The sequence below is a fragment of the Sitodiplosis mosellana genome, unplaced genomic scaffold, assembly GCF_009176505.1.
Source record: "Sitodiplosis mosellana isolate CC-2019 unplaced genomic scaffold, AAFC_SMos_1.0 Smas_scaffold_6162, whole genome shotgun sequence".
In the NCBI taxonomy this organism is placed as follows: domain Eukaryota; kingdom Metazoa; phylum Arthropoda; class Insecta; order Diptera; family Cecidomyiidae; genus Sitodiplosis; species Sitodiplosis mosellana.
The window spans coordinates 3,147,964-3,163,862 of NW_022601403.1; the positions used below are offsets into that span (position 1 = coordinate 3,147,964).

General features: G+C 35.4%; 2 protein-coding genes across 2 annotated transcripts; one reads left to right on the plus strand and one right to left on the minus strand.

Moving 5' to 3' along the window:
- Positions 1–984: 984 nt before the first annotated feature.
- Positions 985–3,109, minus strand: LOC129574462 (zinc finger and SCAN domain-containing protein 5A-like). Its single transcript, XM_055456514.1, has 4 exons — positions 2,996–3,109; positions 2,006–2,484; positions 1,150–1,393; positions 985–1,044 (listed from the first exon to the last, which is right to left on the minus strand). The coding sequence occupies exons 1-4, from the start codon at positions 3,107–3,109 to the stop codon at positions 985–987; spliced, it is 897 nt and encodes a 298-aa protein (XP_055312489.1).
- A 4,275-nt stretch (positions 3,110–7,384) lies between these two features.
- Positions 7,385–10,855, plus strand: LOC129574425 (neuropeptide SIFamide). Its single transcript, XM_055456441.1, has 2 exons — positions 7,385–7,732; positions 10,049–10,855. Exons 1-2 carry the CDS (start codon positions 7,585–7,587, stop codon positions 10,135–10,137), a joined length of 237 nt encoding a protein of 78 aa, XP_055312416.1. The 5' UTR covers positions 7,385–7,584; the 3' UTR covers positions 10,138–10,855.
- The last annotated feature ends 5,044 nt before the right edge of the window (positions 10,856–15,899 follow it).

The window sequence follows — 15,899 nt, forward strand, 5'->3', positions numbered from 1 at the left end:
TGGAATACATCACATGGCCTTGGAATTGATCATTTTGCAAAGATGTTCCACAATTGGAAGGTTCTCCTATCGGAACGTTTCACAGTGTAATGTAAACAAACTGTTGTCGAACAACAACAACAAATCCATTGGTCATTTTTTTGTTAAAATGTAAGTTTGGTGTTACTATAGTTTGGTGTTGTCCAATGTTCAATTGTTCATACCTAGCGATCGATCGATGAATGCGATTAATTCACTTTATTGAGCATTATTGTTGTAAAATCTAATTCGAATCATATTGGATTTTGTGACATTCCCCACATCGCATCGAATGTACCAAATGCTTATTGAGAAGAACACGCTTCTTCGAAATGAACATTGAACGATCGAATGTGAGTGTGAGATACATGTATAATTGACGTATGATGATACATTGTGTGCCAACCGAGTATTTCGTTGACATTTCCGAACAATGCTACAGATCCAGCTAAAATTGAATTACGGCTAATGAAATTAAAATAATCCGTCCTTGCGAATAAATTATGCAAATTTAAATAATTCCGTGGCTTGCACAAACATTTGAAATGACATAGAGCCACTCTGAACCATTCATTCATCTATCGAGTATCATTATACAATCAACAATCCATCGGGAAAGAGTTGTACGAAAGGAGCGCATTTTAGATTGCGATCGAGAATACTTGTAATGTGATTGAAGAAATGAAACAAATATTTTGAACGCTTTGAAATTGTAATATTATCCTAAAACGTACGAACTCGATCAGAACGCATCGTAGGGGATCTCGTTGATATAATACATTCACCAAAGGAGCTTTTGTTTCATTCATAAGCCAAGAGGAAATTGCTGCGAAAATAAACTCTGAAATCAAAGTCCAAACTCTGTTCTTTTTCTGTTTACATTTCAATTTATTTCTGTTTTATTTGATTGAAAATGCAGCTTAAATCTAAGGTGGTAATCATGAAGTTTATGGAATGAGAAGAATACTAAATGTTATTTGGATATGAGTTCAAATTCTTGAAATAAAGTTTCTGAAGTGTGTCAACCTATGAATTCAATCAATTGTAGAGACCATGAGTTATTGTTTCGATTCGGCTATGGTTTATTAAATCTATGCGATGTGCGACTTATTTTTTCTTCAAACGGTGAACTGTTTTCATGTGTCGATCGGCACTACCTTCGATGACAAAGCCTGCTGCACACACTTTGCATTGAATTCGCTCTCCGGTGTGATCATTTCGCATGTGAATCTTCAAATATTGTTTGTCTCGACGATGCTCTTTGCACAAATGGCATTGATACTGACGGTGGCCACATCTATCTTCATGAACCTCTTTTCCATCTTCGGTTGCGAATCCTCCGAAGCATTTGGAGCATTGGAATGGAAACTGATCGCTGTATGAGGTAAACAAATGTTGGTTTAGATAAATCTGTTGGATGAATTGTTTGCTGCAAATTTAACATTCGATCGACCGATCGGCTCCGTGTTTTGATTGCATGTGCCGCTTGAAAGTTGTCTTGTAAATTGTTTTGTAATTGCACTGATTACAGGTGAAAAGACTTCGTTGGCAACGCGTTTCGTGTCTTCGTTTATCTTTTGGTGTGGCAAATCGTCGACCACATTTCGCACAAGCAATCGGAAATTCATCTTTGTGAGTCATTGAATGTCTTCGGAGATAAGCATTGCTTATAAACGACTTGAAACAAATTGAGCACTCAAACGGCTTTTCCCCAGAGTGAGTCAGCATATGTTTTATCAAATCTGATTTTTTGATTGTTCTGTATCCACAAATATCGCATTCGAATCGGCGGGGATTACATAGTCTTTCATGATCGATCTTAAGTGATTCTTGATCAAATCCTTGATTACATTTTGAACAACGAAATTGGCCATGCGTTTTCTTATGATTGTTCAGATCAGATTTCTGTGAAAAGGACTTCGAACAAACATCACACTTGAATGGTTTTTCTCCAGTGTGAGTTCGCAAGTGTCTTATGAGATCAAACTTTCGATCTGTAAAATGATTGCACACAGGACATTTGTGCTTCGTTTGCTTTTTGGTCGCTTGATTCCTGGGAATCGTTCGTTTGTCTCGTCTTTTGGAGATTCCATTCCGTTTATTCCCGCTACCGATTGGTTGCGGTGGTTGCACATCGAATGCGTCTCCCATAGGCTCTTCGTTGTCATCATCATTTGCGGCAGCGCTGTCATTCGATCGTTCACGAGGTGCCGAGTCCTTTTCTGTGCCCGTCTCTTCTTCCTCACATTTGATTTCATCCTTTACTACATCGAAGTCATAGTCAAAGTCGAACGGTCCATTGTAATTCGCACGATATCTTCCATCAACTCTCGGCCGTGGTTTGCTCATGACATCATCCCTATTGGGCTCTTCTTTAATCACTAACTCTGCCTTGACTTCAACCTTTGCCGATTTTGGCTTGAGCCTTTTGCATCCACCAGAACCACCTTTGAATGGGTTCATTTTCTGTTGGATTCAAGAAAAACATGAAAAATCAAACTTTAACAAATGAATCAACTTCGGGTAAAACACGTGTTTTAGAGGACAGAAAAAATTCACACCAAATGTATGCAAACCTGGGGGTTAACATATACAGTGTTAGCTATACATTGGATAGTTCTGTGGTTTGTCACGTAATAATAAACTACGACGCTAGTGTGCATGCTTATTTATCTATAAACCTCATGATGCAAATGCTTGTGTCTTGAGTTAATTGTCATCAATTTTTGTGAAGATCAAATCGTTTTGTCACTTCTAAAACAGAATCACATAATTCTGAACATTGAAATAATTAGCAAGAAATATTCAATACTTACGTCGTGAAATGTTCTGTCGTTGCCCTTTTTCCTACTGCACGTGGAAATAATTTTTTTTCGCGTGTATTTTTTTTCAAGATGTCTGCTCAACTCTGTGGCTCTATGAACAATACCAAGCTCACGACAACCTACAGCATCGATGCTGATATTCACATACTCACTTTTGCGTGTGTTGGTGATTTTCGTTGAGTTGTCAACGACGTCACTTGATCTCGATGAGTAGCTGACTTGTGAGCAAATTCAGAGCTCAATTCAAAATTATCGGTTAAACTCATGCGAAATTTTTCGTTTCCAAATTGAAATTCGTTTACATTGCAAATAAATTGTTTAAAACGAAAACGTTATATTAAAAACATTTTGTCATTTGAATTAAAAAATGCATAATTGTATATACATATTGTGCAAAGAGCGTCTGTTTAGTTGGAAACAAACCATAGTTATTATTAATCCAAATTCCTTTATTTTACACCAAAATTTAATACATTCATTTCTGACAAAAATTAACGGAGAACTAAATTCGGAGTACTTCATGAAATATATACATACAATTCATAGTATATTTATGAAACTTCATGTGGTATAAGGAAATACGTTGATTTCGATTAACATCGTTCGTCATGTGAATCTATTCTGTAGAAAAAGTACAATTGGAATAAAATGGAAAATGGATTCGACATTTTCTTAACCCAACGAACTTATGCATATGTTTCTCACATGGTTGAACATAAAAATACACTATAATTTGGCCAGTATCAAGATTTATTTCATAATTTCAAATTGACAATACCAACTATCGAAGTATGAAAATAGGAAAAAAATGAGTCAAAATTCAAAACGGTTGAAAACGACTGAAGTTACAATTTTAGTTTTTCAGCTTGAAATTTGAGTGGAAATATTAAAATGCTTATTTTCGGCGTTTACGCATTATGTTGAAGGTTTTTCTATCTTCATTCGAAATTTTGTTTAGTATTAGTTTGGTCACTTTCTCTTGACATTGAGTGTAATTTTTGAAAAGAAGAAGAATTAGTTGAACCAATTTAGTTCTTATGAATTGGCTGCAGCTAATACATGCCTCAATACATTTGTCTTGAAATTTTGTTATTTTCTTTCAATTCGATTCGATTTGTCCTAGAACAATATTTATCCGTCAGTATAATGTTTCCACTGGAAACTTTCCACTCAATTACTTACAATTTGATGTCAAAATTTAACAGTGGGTGGAAACTGTACCAAAATTTCAAACTTATCGCGCTATTTAGTTTCGATGTGAATGGTTAAACATACATAATACATTTACTTTGAAATTGCTCTCGTCAGTCACATTCACTTCGACATCTTAACAGCCGAAATGTGGATTTGCATCACTGATATGTTGACTTAATTGATAAAATTCCCACGCAAAAGTTCTTCGATTTGATTGCCATTTGAATTTGTCACATCTCATGAGTCATGGTGCCAGACATCATCTGTTCGGGATGACAGTCATATTTTTTGAGGATTTTCATCTCAGTTCATATTTTTCTGAATAAATTTAACGAAAAGTCATCCTTATGAAGATTCAATGGATAATTACATTACAATTAAATAACCCATGGCTTCTAGAGCAGTATTTATGTACGGTTTACACTATTGTTTTGATTAATTTGTCATCTTTTTCCCCCTTTTTAAGATAACAGTAATCTTTTTTCAATGATTTGTTCTGGAACCATTACTCATGACTCATGCATTTTAATTGACACTCTAAGGCCTTAAAGTAATTCGCCCACACGAAATAATTTGAGTGAGAGTGTGTTGAAGAGTATATCATTATCGGTTAACATTATTATTCTTGTTATTATCGGTTCAACCAAAGTCTTTGATAATACTTCTTTGCTGAAATTATCCCATTGGAGGCCAAATCACCATTTGAGCTACGAATATGGAAGAAAAACGGAAATATTTTTATATGGAGAATGGCAAAAAAAAATCATTTCGAAAACAAGTTAAAATGCAGAGATGGTTCATCGTTTACCACAAGTGTATGGGAATGTGTATGGGTATATACTAAAACGTATACCTTTGCGTTTAACGCGTTGAGCGCATGCGTCAGCTACTACTTTTGTGACAGCGAACGCACAGGTTTATCAATGTATATATACCGTTCTGTACGGAGTACAGTAAATACACCAAATTGATATACATATACTCCATCTCTGTTAAAATATCTCTTACCAGGCTAGCTAAATTAGAGCCTCTAATCGTCCTTCTTGCTAAAGTCGCCGTTTGGTTAAAAGCGAGAAATTGTTTAGTTATGGCAGTATTCGCTCGTTGAGCCTGATTTATGAATCACGGCCAAAGAGATTCTTGGTTAAGACGGCCAATTTAAAATAATTTCCAACACAAAGTTCGGGCGCAATGACGTGAAAAGTGGGCCCTACATTCCAAACTCAAATTCATACCGACAACATCACGCCTGAATGTTTATACTCCACCGAAAACAAAAACAAAGCCAAAAACACTAAATATATGCACGAACGTCATGTGTAGCTCATTATCTCGGCGTTTCAATCATGCGATACACATGTAGAAAAACCGAAAAAATACTCGCTCCTTTTCATTTCGTTTTTATTTTGTTTAAATAATTTTTATTTGTCGGCCAAAGGAAAAGCGCCATATAAATGAATGAGAAAAGCGTTGGCTGTTGTTTTTTTTGTGTGTGTTCGGGCCGAGATATATTGAAATCAAATACGTTGAAATGAACGGCACATTTTTTTTTGTGCTGATGATTTATCACAGTTTGGTTGCATGAGTAGCTGTTATTATTTTCAATTGTGAGAGAGAGGGAGAGAGGGAGAGAGGGAGTGGGACAGAAAGAGAGCGTTGGAAGAAGAAGAAACGGAGAAAAAAGCGGCCACAACAACAAATCGCATGGCAAAAACATTTCACAACTCAAATAAATTGATACACCACACACAAATTTGATTAAATTTACATGGGGGATAGCACAATATTTTCCATACGCAACGAGCCGAACAAAAAACCCACTTTTATTTTATTAAAGTTAACTATCGAAAATTTATTTAGTTGAATTTTGCGACTCACGAAATTACAACTCGGCAATATTTGTGGTGGGCGATTCAGAATGGGATGAGGTAGTGGCGATGGTGAATGGGTGGTTTGTGGCAATTGTAAGACGTAGCCTACACGAATCGGTAGCGGTTGGTTTGTCGTTAAAATGAAAGCATTTTCTAGTCTTGATGGCACAAAAAAACAGTTTCCGAACAAAAAAAAATCTCATGGTCGAAACGATAACGCACAGGGCACTTATGCGATGGGGTTGGATGTATGCAGCAACAGTAGTAGCAGTAGCAGCAAAAAAAAAAGTATGTAACAATAAATTAAAGTAATTACTTGCCGAAAAAAAACACATATGCTTTGCATATACAGGCCGAAAATGATGCTAACGGAGTTTTTCCGTTGACCCTGATTGTTTCAACAGTTTGTGGTTTATTTCGTTGTTGATTGTGCGGCCGCCGAAAAATATTAAATCACTCTCTATTTATTATTGCCGCTTCGTTGTAATAAATGTCCCTTCGTTTGTTCGCTCTCTTTTCCAGTGCACTGGCCACAGATGAAATTGAATTTTGTAGCTTTTATGCTAGGCCAGCATTGCTGGCCAGAAGTGTTTGGACAAGAAGAAGCGGCAATTTCTACGAACGAATAATGCGAAAGAGAGAAAAGTACCGTTCATTGTTCGCCGGAACAAAATGTTATTAATAGTGTATATTTGGTGTCCATAACACAATTACATCGGCCGATAAATTGCGTTTGTTTGGTCTCTTGTCCCACGTGCGATGCGTCAGCTCGAATAAGACGATAGCTCGAAAATAACTATAGCTATTTCCAATACACTTCTCCCTCAGGTGCGTGAAGAGATGTAAAGCAAATATAAACACTGACGGCAGTCCCTCCGATGTGCGGGGATGGCACGGAAAGAATGCTCATTTGTTTGGTTCATTTTTCCACTGAAAATGCACTTAAAGCAATGGAAACGAATTGAATTTTCTTGGAAATTAAGAATTAGAACGTCTTAATTACAATGGGGACCTGCGAAGAAAAAAAGATCCTTTCAGTCCGTAGTGCAAGATAGCCATTTGCAGGCAGCTAAGATATTCCCTTTGAACACGCTCAAAGCTTTTGCAACATCCGGATTTATTGGACGAAGTCATTGTTGTTGTTTGACATTTTCCCCGGAGAGAGAGAGCGAGAGCGAGAGATAGAGACTGAACGCAGAACTTATGCCGATAGATTCAATCAATGCACGGTCCTCGAACCGCATGCAAAATTCAATTAGCCGACACAATTTAGCTGGAGAATATGGCCTAAGTGCTATGGCAAATAGCGATATTCCATCGAAGAGGATACACATCAATTGCTCTTTTACGCACCAAATATGTTTTTGCTGATTATTTCGCACAACCGGGATCTCGAGTGCGCGTCATCGAACGGTATAAATAGTGGCATCAATGATGGCACACGCTATCAGTGTTGATTGTCACGTTCTCCAGAAAACTTGGTGATTTGTTTTGTCGCAATTTATCAATAGCAATTGGTATTTTGATAGCGAGCATCTAGTGAAGGTTTTGTCTTACACTTTCCAAATTACTTGCCAAGCAACTAAAGTGTACATTCCTGCAACGGGATATCAGTTCCAATTTGCATTTTAAACCGTGTAATTTTTTTAAAAAAAGGGAAGAAAACGAAATTAAAAATGATATTCGCTACACGATCAGTTACATCCATGGTGATTTTGATGACCGTTTGCATTTTGCTCACGGTCACGCAACTCACAGAAGCCGGATACCGCAAACCACCATTCAACGGTAGCATCTTTGGAAAACGATCCGGCAACAGCATCGGTTGGTTCATTTCATTTTTTTTTAAATCCAGTTGATTTCAGTTTGTTCAGTAATAAGTTTTTGTTTGTGTGATAAATTTTCATCAAGTTTTTGGGAATACATTTATGGCACGACGTTTTCATGTGAATTCAATTCATTTGGGTCACCTGATCAATCCAAATCTTTAATTTTTCTTTATTCAAATCAATTGAATTAATCAAGAAAGAAGAAATTATGATGGAATTCAGTCCAAATGCAAAACACATTCGGAAATTAGCAACGAAAAAAATTGGATGAGTAACCTAACAAATTCCATAAAAAAGGAAAAGAGAACGAATTTCAAACAAAGTTTTTCGCAATAAATGTTCATCGAATTAATCATAATTAATGTGCACAGACGTCCTCGTTTCAGGGGAGGACGGTCCTTCGTTTTTGATTTGTCCTCGCAAATTTTCCAAAATAATCGAAATGTCCTCGTTTTTTCGGACGAATTTTCTTTAAAAATCCGTAAAATAAGAGGGAAAAATCAAGAAAATGGAATTCAATTAGGATAAAATGATTATTTTTCATCATTTATTTGTCATTTCATCCTTCATTTAAAAATAAATGTTAGAAAAGTCCTCCATTTTTTAGTTTAAAAAAAATGTCCTCGTTTTCCCTGTGGAATCAATCATAATAGCATAGCTTTATTTGATGATGTTTTTTGTTTACTGAAAGAAACATAAGAAAATGATTTAAATTAAGAAATGAACTTACAACAAGAGAATCGAACATCAGTTTTTTCGTTAAAAAAAAAATTATTTTTTGTTCCATTGAAAGATTGGTAACTTTTTCTTACATCGGAAGATGATTTTTTTTAACATTTTTCATTTGAGTTAAATGTTAGGCATATAGAGTTTTTGGCACCATAGAGTTTATCAATTATTGACAATTGAACGTCTTTTTATACAGTTTTTTTTATAGAAATTCAAAATCGATTGAAATCATTGCATGTTTTGGTATTGTGCTATAGTACAAATAACTCTGAGATTTGTTGAAAAATGAAAGCCGCAAGTTCAAAAATAATTCTCAATCAATTTCAATAATGATAAAAACAATTGCCAAGTCTTTCGTTCCATAAATGGAAAATAGAAAGCAGAGAATTGAAAGCAAAAAAAAGCTAAGAGCAAGAAATCGACACTCATTCAATAAATCATTAAAAGAACATCTAAACTGAGTTTGCTGCGAACAACATCTCTTTTACGCTAACAGCAATTCGTACACGAACGAGTCAGTGTGACAGTTGGTGTGAGCGAGACAAAGTTTGATAGCAAACAATTTGGTTGTGTCAGTTTAAATGTTCTTTTTTTAGACAAACTCAATCATTTGCTTCATTTTTTCTATACATTCCTATACATCATTTTAAACACAATGTTCCAATTATAAAAAGGCTTTATTTTAGCAAAAAATAATTTCTTGGTGTTTTGTTTGAAACAAGTAATACTCATGCGACGAGTTTCACGACGAATCCCGAAGCTAATCGCTTTTATCGCAGCACAATTCGTATTAAAATCGAAAAAAATGAACCGTTTTTCAAATCAGGGTCTGAAGATATCAATTCAATATTTCCCATCATTAAAATTGAAATCGTTAAAAACCACGAGTAGAACATACTCTATTTCATAAAAATCTATGTTATTAAAAACACACACTACACTGCTCTCTCAGAAATCTTAATCTTCCAGGAAACTGAAGCTATTTTCGAAAAACAAAATCTCTAATTTCATACAAAATTGCGTTCAGAAATCTTCACTGTCCAGAAAACTTAAGCGTTTCTGCAAAAACAAAATACTTAAGATTTCTGAGAGAGCTATGTACCCACAATCTAACTTATATATCTATGGATTTATCCATTGGATAAATTATAAATGTAAATTGATGATAAAATCTTCTTCATTCATTTTTCATTTGACTGTCACTCTGATCAGTGAGGAGAAGTTACTGAGAACTAATAAATAGAAGGAAGACCAAATGATTATAAAAATGAATGTTTGGATAATGTTTATCTCCTCCTAAATTGAAGATGAGAAACAAATCCTCTCCTCCTCAGAGTTATCCCTGCAGAGTCCCTGCATTTTTGAAAGAGTATAGAAGAATTCGTTGTTTTAAAATAATCAATGAGTTCAACCAAAGTATCCTATAACAATTTTTTATGGATTCCACTAACCATTTCGTCATATGATTAGAATAAATTTTGTTTAATTTAATTAACTCTCCTAAATTCAAAAGTCAATATATCTAAATTTATCACGAATCAATCATAAATCTATTTTCCTTCACATCCAATTTCATTGGTAGATTACGATGCGAGTGGAAAAGCGATATCGGCATTATGTGAGCTAGCGCTTGAGACATGCCAATCATGGTTGCCCCAAGACAAAAAATAGTGATTCGAAAACAATGATGGACGAACGGGCGTTTGAAGCAGGAACGAAAAGCCAACGCAGCATCACATCAACACAACTATCTGGATTCGAGCGATACATATAAATTAATTATAACGAATAAGGATCCGAAGCATTTTCGAGACACACACACACACAAACAAAATATTATAGCAACAGCAGCAGTAAACCAAAATAGAGTATCGAGCTTTAACACAACTTTATCATATATTGGAATAGCCAACAACTGATTTTATAAAACAATCAAACTGATTCAGCAGCAAAGTTAATCTAATGGTTAAAACGTATAGTATTTTTGTTGAAAAAAAAATCGTATTTTTTCTTACATATGCTCAGCAGTACATACAAAATGAAAATAGTTTTGATACGCAAAGAAAAAAAAAACAAACACTTGTATTGATGTTGGTTTAATTTTCAGTTTGATTTTTATTTGAACAATTACATGAGTCATTACACACATTTAATCTACTCTCATTACATTAAGAATAAAGAAAAGAATCGTAACAAAAAAAGAAGAAAATTTGTGGTTGATTGGAAAAGGAGCTTTGCAGCGGAATGAATAAATCATAATGGCAGCGAACATTCATTTTACAGTTTATACACTTAAAAAAAAATAATAATAATATATTTTCTATTTAAAGCGAAGCAAACAACAACAATAAAAAATAAATATTCCATTGAATAAGCCATGACAGTATGAAAAAAACGACCAAATTAAAATGTCTTGAATGTTTTTCGTTGTTGTTATTGTTCGATGTGGATATTCGTTTCTCTCTCATTTTTTTTCTTCTCTGATTTGTGTGTTAAGTCACGATGAATTGTTCATAAATGCTTAAATGCATGACCATTCATATTAAAATTTACCTTCGGAATGGCATCGCGCGACATTATTGTCCGTCATCGGCCAAAGCACACGTTCACATTCGTGCAATGGAACAAGTTCAACACTTGTCGCTGTTGCATTCAAATTCGAACCATTGTTGTAAGACTGAATTCGCTTGAATTCAGAAGAAAAAACGAAAAACGTGAAGGAGGAAAATTTCTCATTAGAAAAAGAAAAAAAAAAATCGGATTTGGTCTTGCATTCGAAATGGTTCTAATGAATTAATTGGACTGAATTCATTTCTCGGTGGTGGTAAAAATGAGAACGATTCATGGCATCTGAACGTTGGCATTTTCTATGGTCGTGGTGATTTTAAATGAATCCAATCAATCTTGTTCAAATTTTCCCGGGCAATTTATCAATTGAGAGGACTTGTATTTTTTGTTTGCTCTCTTGAACCAAGCTTAAAAGTCACCAGTGTGAAACCCCATGCACACTATGGGTGGGATTTGACGTTTTTGTGTCCCACATTTTCGATTGTAACTCGCATTTTCGTTTTCCGTTCAATTCTTCTTCTTTTTTCTTCTTCCAAGTCGTCATCGTCTTCTTCTTGTTGTGTGTACTATTTCCCTTGCACTGTCGGTATATTTAGATGAATCCGACGAAGGGATAAGAGAGAAAAAAAGCAACAACAGCATGTCCGTTATGTGCACACGAAACGCAAATAAAACTCCAATATAATGGTAATATGGGTTTTCATCGTGAAGATTTCGTGTGCACTATTAATTTAAGCGAGTGAATAAACAATTGAATAAGAATGGTGCGCGAGAAATCGAAACGACCGTCGTCGTGTCCACTTTCCATTCTTCGCTTTCGACTAAACCAACATAAACACACACACACTCGAGAAACTACCCGCCGAAGAAAATCAGGCTATCTCAACAAATAAATCTATAGTGGAGCATAAAAGGCAATGCCAGTCCAAACACACACCAAAATATATACACAACATCGTTAGCCGTTAGCGTGACGAAACTTTTCGAAAAACGTACCAACAATCCTTTCGTTTCCATCTTTTTCGCGATTAAACACCGAGAAATAAACACATACTCACTTGGAAGAAGAAACAAAGGCGAAAAAAGGAGAAAAAAAATCATTTAAATTGTATTGCGTATATTTGTTTAGTGCTCATTTTCGGTATGTTTCCATCATTATTGAAATGAAGAAGCGAAAAAAAAGTGGTTTGCCAATTGGTTTCCTCAATTCCAAACATTTCAGAGCAATTAAAATATGTGTAAGCCACTAAAGCCATGCATTTTAGCCCAAAATCCATGCATTTTTCAATTCAAACCAGAAAAAGTACCATTCAAACTACAACCCCGAAACCATTTCATTCACGAAAAACAAATCAGGATCATGTTTTTTTCTTTCCCTTAGTACTGGATCGCGTTTTTTTTTCATTCAGGATTGCGTTTTTGTTTTTGTTCTTGTTTTGTTTTGTTTTTTTTGGGTCGAGTCGTTCGTATGTTTTTTTTTTGTTTTGTTTTGGTAAAAATAGCACACAAAATTTGCTTCATCACAACGGTATTTGGCGTAAAATTAGCCGCTCAATGCATGAATATTCACCTTGTGATTGTTCGTTCCACTGCCCGAAGAAAAAAATACGTGCGTTTCTCCTTCAATTTCGACCACACGACGCTTCTGTCATAGTTTCGCATGTCCAAATAACCACACATATAAATACTAATAAATTAAATTATTTTTCCGCGTGGCGTTCGCTCTTTTTTTTTCTACTCTGACCACCCCTTCCCCACTCTCTCACAGTCTCGCTCTATCGGTCGCTGTGCTTTCTTGTGTGTGTGTACATTGTTTGGCTGCCATTATTATACGTATGAATTACTATTGATAGAGCAATAAACATCTGCTTGAGACGGACGGTATTGGGCCCAAGAGAGCCGCACAGGAAAATACTGCCCCATATAACTTTCAACATTAAATACCGCTGCGCAAACAAACATAAAAACATATTAATTTTTCACTTATTTTCGTACTCACATACACACATTCTACCTCTCTCTTCCTCTTTAACTCGGTCGGTCTTCCTTTTTCTAACATTCAACCCGTTTCTCTCTCTATCGCATTCTCGCACATTTTCAGACCTTCTATTTCCCTTTCGCACTCACGACCCTCTTCTCTCGCTCACACTCACCTCGACACGGCTCTTCTTTCTCCCTTTCTCTCTCTCTCTCCCCCATACTCATTCTCGGCCCAGTCAAATTTGCAATCCGACACACGATGAATTGCAATCTTGGTGAGAATTTGTTGTTAGTTTTTCTGCGTATGGCTGTTTGTAACCTTAGCTCAGCGACAAAAATCCACATGAAAACATTTAAATATTCATCGTTTGTTTTTTTTGGGGGCGCCGGCAGAACGCAAAGCAAGCTTGAAGGACTCTCATAATCAACTGTTCTTAGCGATTCATTAGCACGGCCGCTATGGATTGGCTGTAAAACAAATAAAATTCAGCACACTTCGACATGACTTCGAGAATTGAGACAAATGAACCGAACGACAACACAATGAGATTTCATTTTGACAAGGTCGCACTCACTTTTCACCAATGAATAATTATCAATCCATTTATTAACACCGGTGTGACAATTTGCCAAAACGGCCCAATTCAACCAAAATTTTGCGTGAAACAGTTCAAAAGTCGTGTGAAATGTACATAACTTCAAAATGGTACAATATGCGAAATTCCCTTATTGACATTCTACCTGTATCCCTGCTATCGCAAAAAAATTGCTCCGCATTCGGACGAGAAAACAAAATGTAATGAACGTAGGAAATTAGGCAAACAACTACTCGGTAAATTAACGCTGAAACTTCACCTTTTGTTTTGCTGTAAATATTTCGGAAGAAAGATTTTCGAATGAATGACGACAATTATAAAAGGCTTTTTTATTGCGACAAATAATTATTGCGTCAATTTGAACATTTATCTGAAGGCAAATTGCCTTGGAAGTACTTGAACTTGATCAAGGCGCTTGATTCAACACCAATTTTCCTTCTTCTTGGCTCAACACACACTTGATTCATCAACATTGTTCACATTCTTGGTTAATCCATGTTTCCAGGATGGCCGGCAATTGCCTCTTTTTATAGCATTATTCGGTGTTGCATTCATCTTTTGAAAGGCTAAAGGCAAGTAAAAGAAGCTAAATGAGCTTAAGGAAGTTGGAAAGAGCTGCAATGAGCTTGGATCAGCTGTAAGAAGCCGAAAAACATCAAATAAATATCTTTTTTTTTCATAAAACTTGGATTTTAAAAAATCAAACAAGTTTTTTTCTTCGAAAAAACTTTGAATGAAGCTAGATTCACTGAATAAAATCAAAAAAAGTCCGAAGAAACTAAAAAATGCCACAAGATACCAAAAAAAAAAACATTGGAAAGGTCTGAAAAAGTCTTAGAATGTCTACGAAAATGTTTGAAAAAGATTAAATTCAGAAGAAATCCTTGGAAAACCAAAGAAGAAAAAATGCACATAAAAGTGAAAATAACCCGTGTGCAAATAAAATGACTAACAGTCACTCAGTTAAGTATGTAACTATATGTAGTGATACACAACTAAAACTGGCTAAGTTGATTGAAATCATGCGTTTTGTATGGAGACAATCACGTTTAGTTATTCTTTTAGTCAGTCGACTAATTTGGAACATTTTGACTAAGAGTGATTTGTGATTAAAGTTAACTGCAGTTGCTTATTTTGTTCGAGACAATCACTTTTAGTCAGTCAAAATGTCCCAAATTAATCGAAAAAATTTCCACACGGGAAGCTTGAAAAACGCAATAAAACCGATAATTCTAAACGAAAATTCAATCATTGGCAATGCTTTTGCACAGATCAATCAATCTTTTTCCGTATATGACAAAAAAAAACTTCAATTACGTTTGAATTCCTTCCAAGTAGAAAGCTTATGCGTTTCAAAAGTGTAGAAATAGGCCAAAGTCGAGGAAAAATCATAATTTATACCATTATTCTCATTCTTTCTGGTCTCCGTATTCTTTGAACTGGATTCAAATTTAAAACTTCGAAACTGGTTCGAATCACAGGGCTTTAGAATCGATTGGAATGGTCTAAAAACCGTTGAAGTTTGAAAAGATAGGGAAAACTGATCAAAATGGGTAAAAAACTGATGAAAAAAGCATGACAAACCAACATGATGATGACCAAGAGAACATTAAGATCGATTAACACCAACAGGGTATTAAGATCGATGTGATGAACCCTAAAGCTTTTCATAGAAGAGAGAGAGAGAGAGAAAATAAAAAAACCACAGAAATAAAAGAAAGCAACAACTCAACGAAATGCATTCAAACATCAAATGTCAGTCCAAACGTGCATTTCGTACGTATCTTTTGAATAATAGTTAATCCCATGCATTCCGCAAGTAAATGCGAATTCCTTAAAAAAAAAACGAGTAATAAAATTGCGAAATTATCATTTAAAACGATCGAAAAAGCGGAATGGTCTTCGTCGACCGTTATTATTAAGCATGGTGGTCGGCAACGGAATGTGTGTGAGCAACGGTCAGTGTAACAGCAGAGTGGTGTGGTCCTGTTCCATTGTGTTCTATGTGTTCTTGTTCCTTTTGTCAGCTCCGTGGTTCGGTGTGTTGTACATCGTTCGTTGTTCCTTTTCTTCCCTTCTATGCCGTTTCTTCTCATCGGCCACATACACACAATCCGTGCTACTTCAATTTCAACCGTTTTCTTTTGTTCACTTTATTTTTTGTTTTCTTCTTCGTTCGTCTCTCGGTCACGTATGTGTATGAAATAATCGAGAGTAGTGGTTATGGCCACTTTGTATGTGTAATTTAGCATAAATACAGGCGAAATGGTGAGCAAATGGTCAGTAATG

What these genes read in the sequence shown, in the direction of transcription:
- LOC129574462 (XM_055456514.1), bottom strand. Translation starts at nt 3,109, where the DNA reads ATGAGTTTAACCGATAATTTTGAATTGAGCTCTGAATTTGCTCACAAG. An exon ending in AATCACCAACACACGCAAAA is followed by an intron (nt 2,485 to 2,995) that starts GTGAGTATGTGA and finishes TGAATCCAACAG; the next exon opens with AAAATGAACCCATTCAAAGG. An exon ending in AATCATTTTACAGATCGAAA is followed by an intron (nt 1,394 to 2,005) that starts GTTTGATCTCAT and finishes TACCTCATACAG; the next exon opens with CGATCAGTTTCCATTCCAAT.
- LOC129574425 (XM_055456441.1), top strand. Translation starts at nt 7,585, where the DNA reads ATGATATTCGCTACACGATCAGTTACATCCATGGTGATTTTGATGACC. An exon ending in ACGATCCGGCAACAGCATCG is followed by an intron (nt 7,733 to 10,048) that starts GTTGGTTCATTT and finishes TTTCATTGGTAG; the next exon opens with ATTACGATGCGAGTGGAAAA.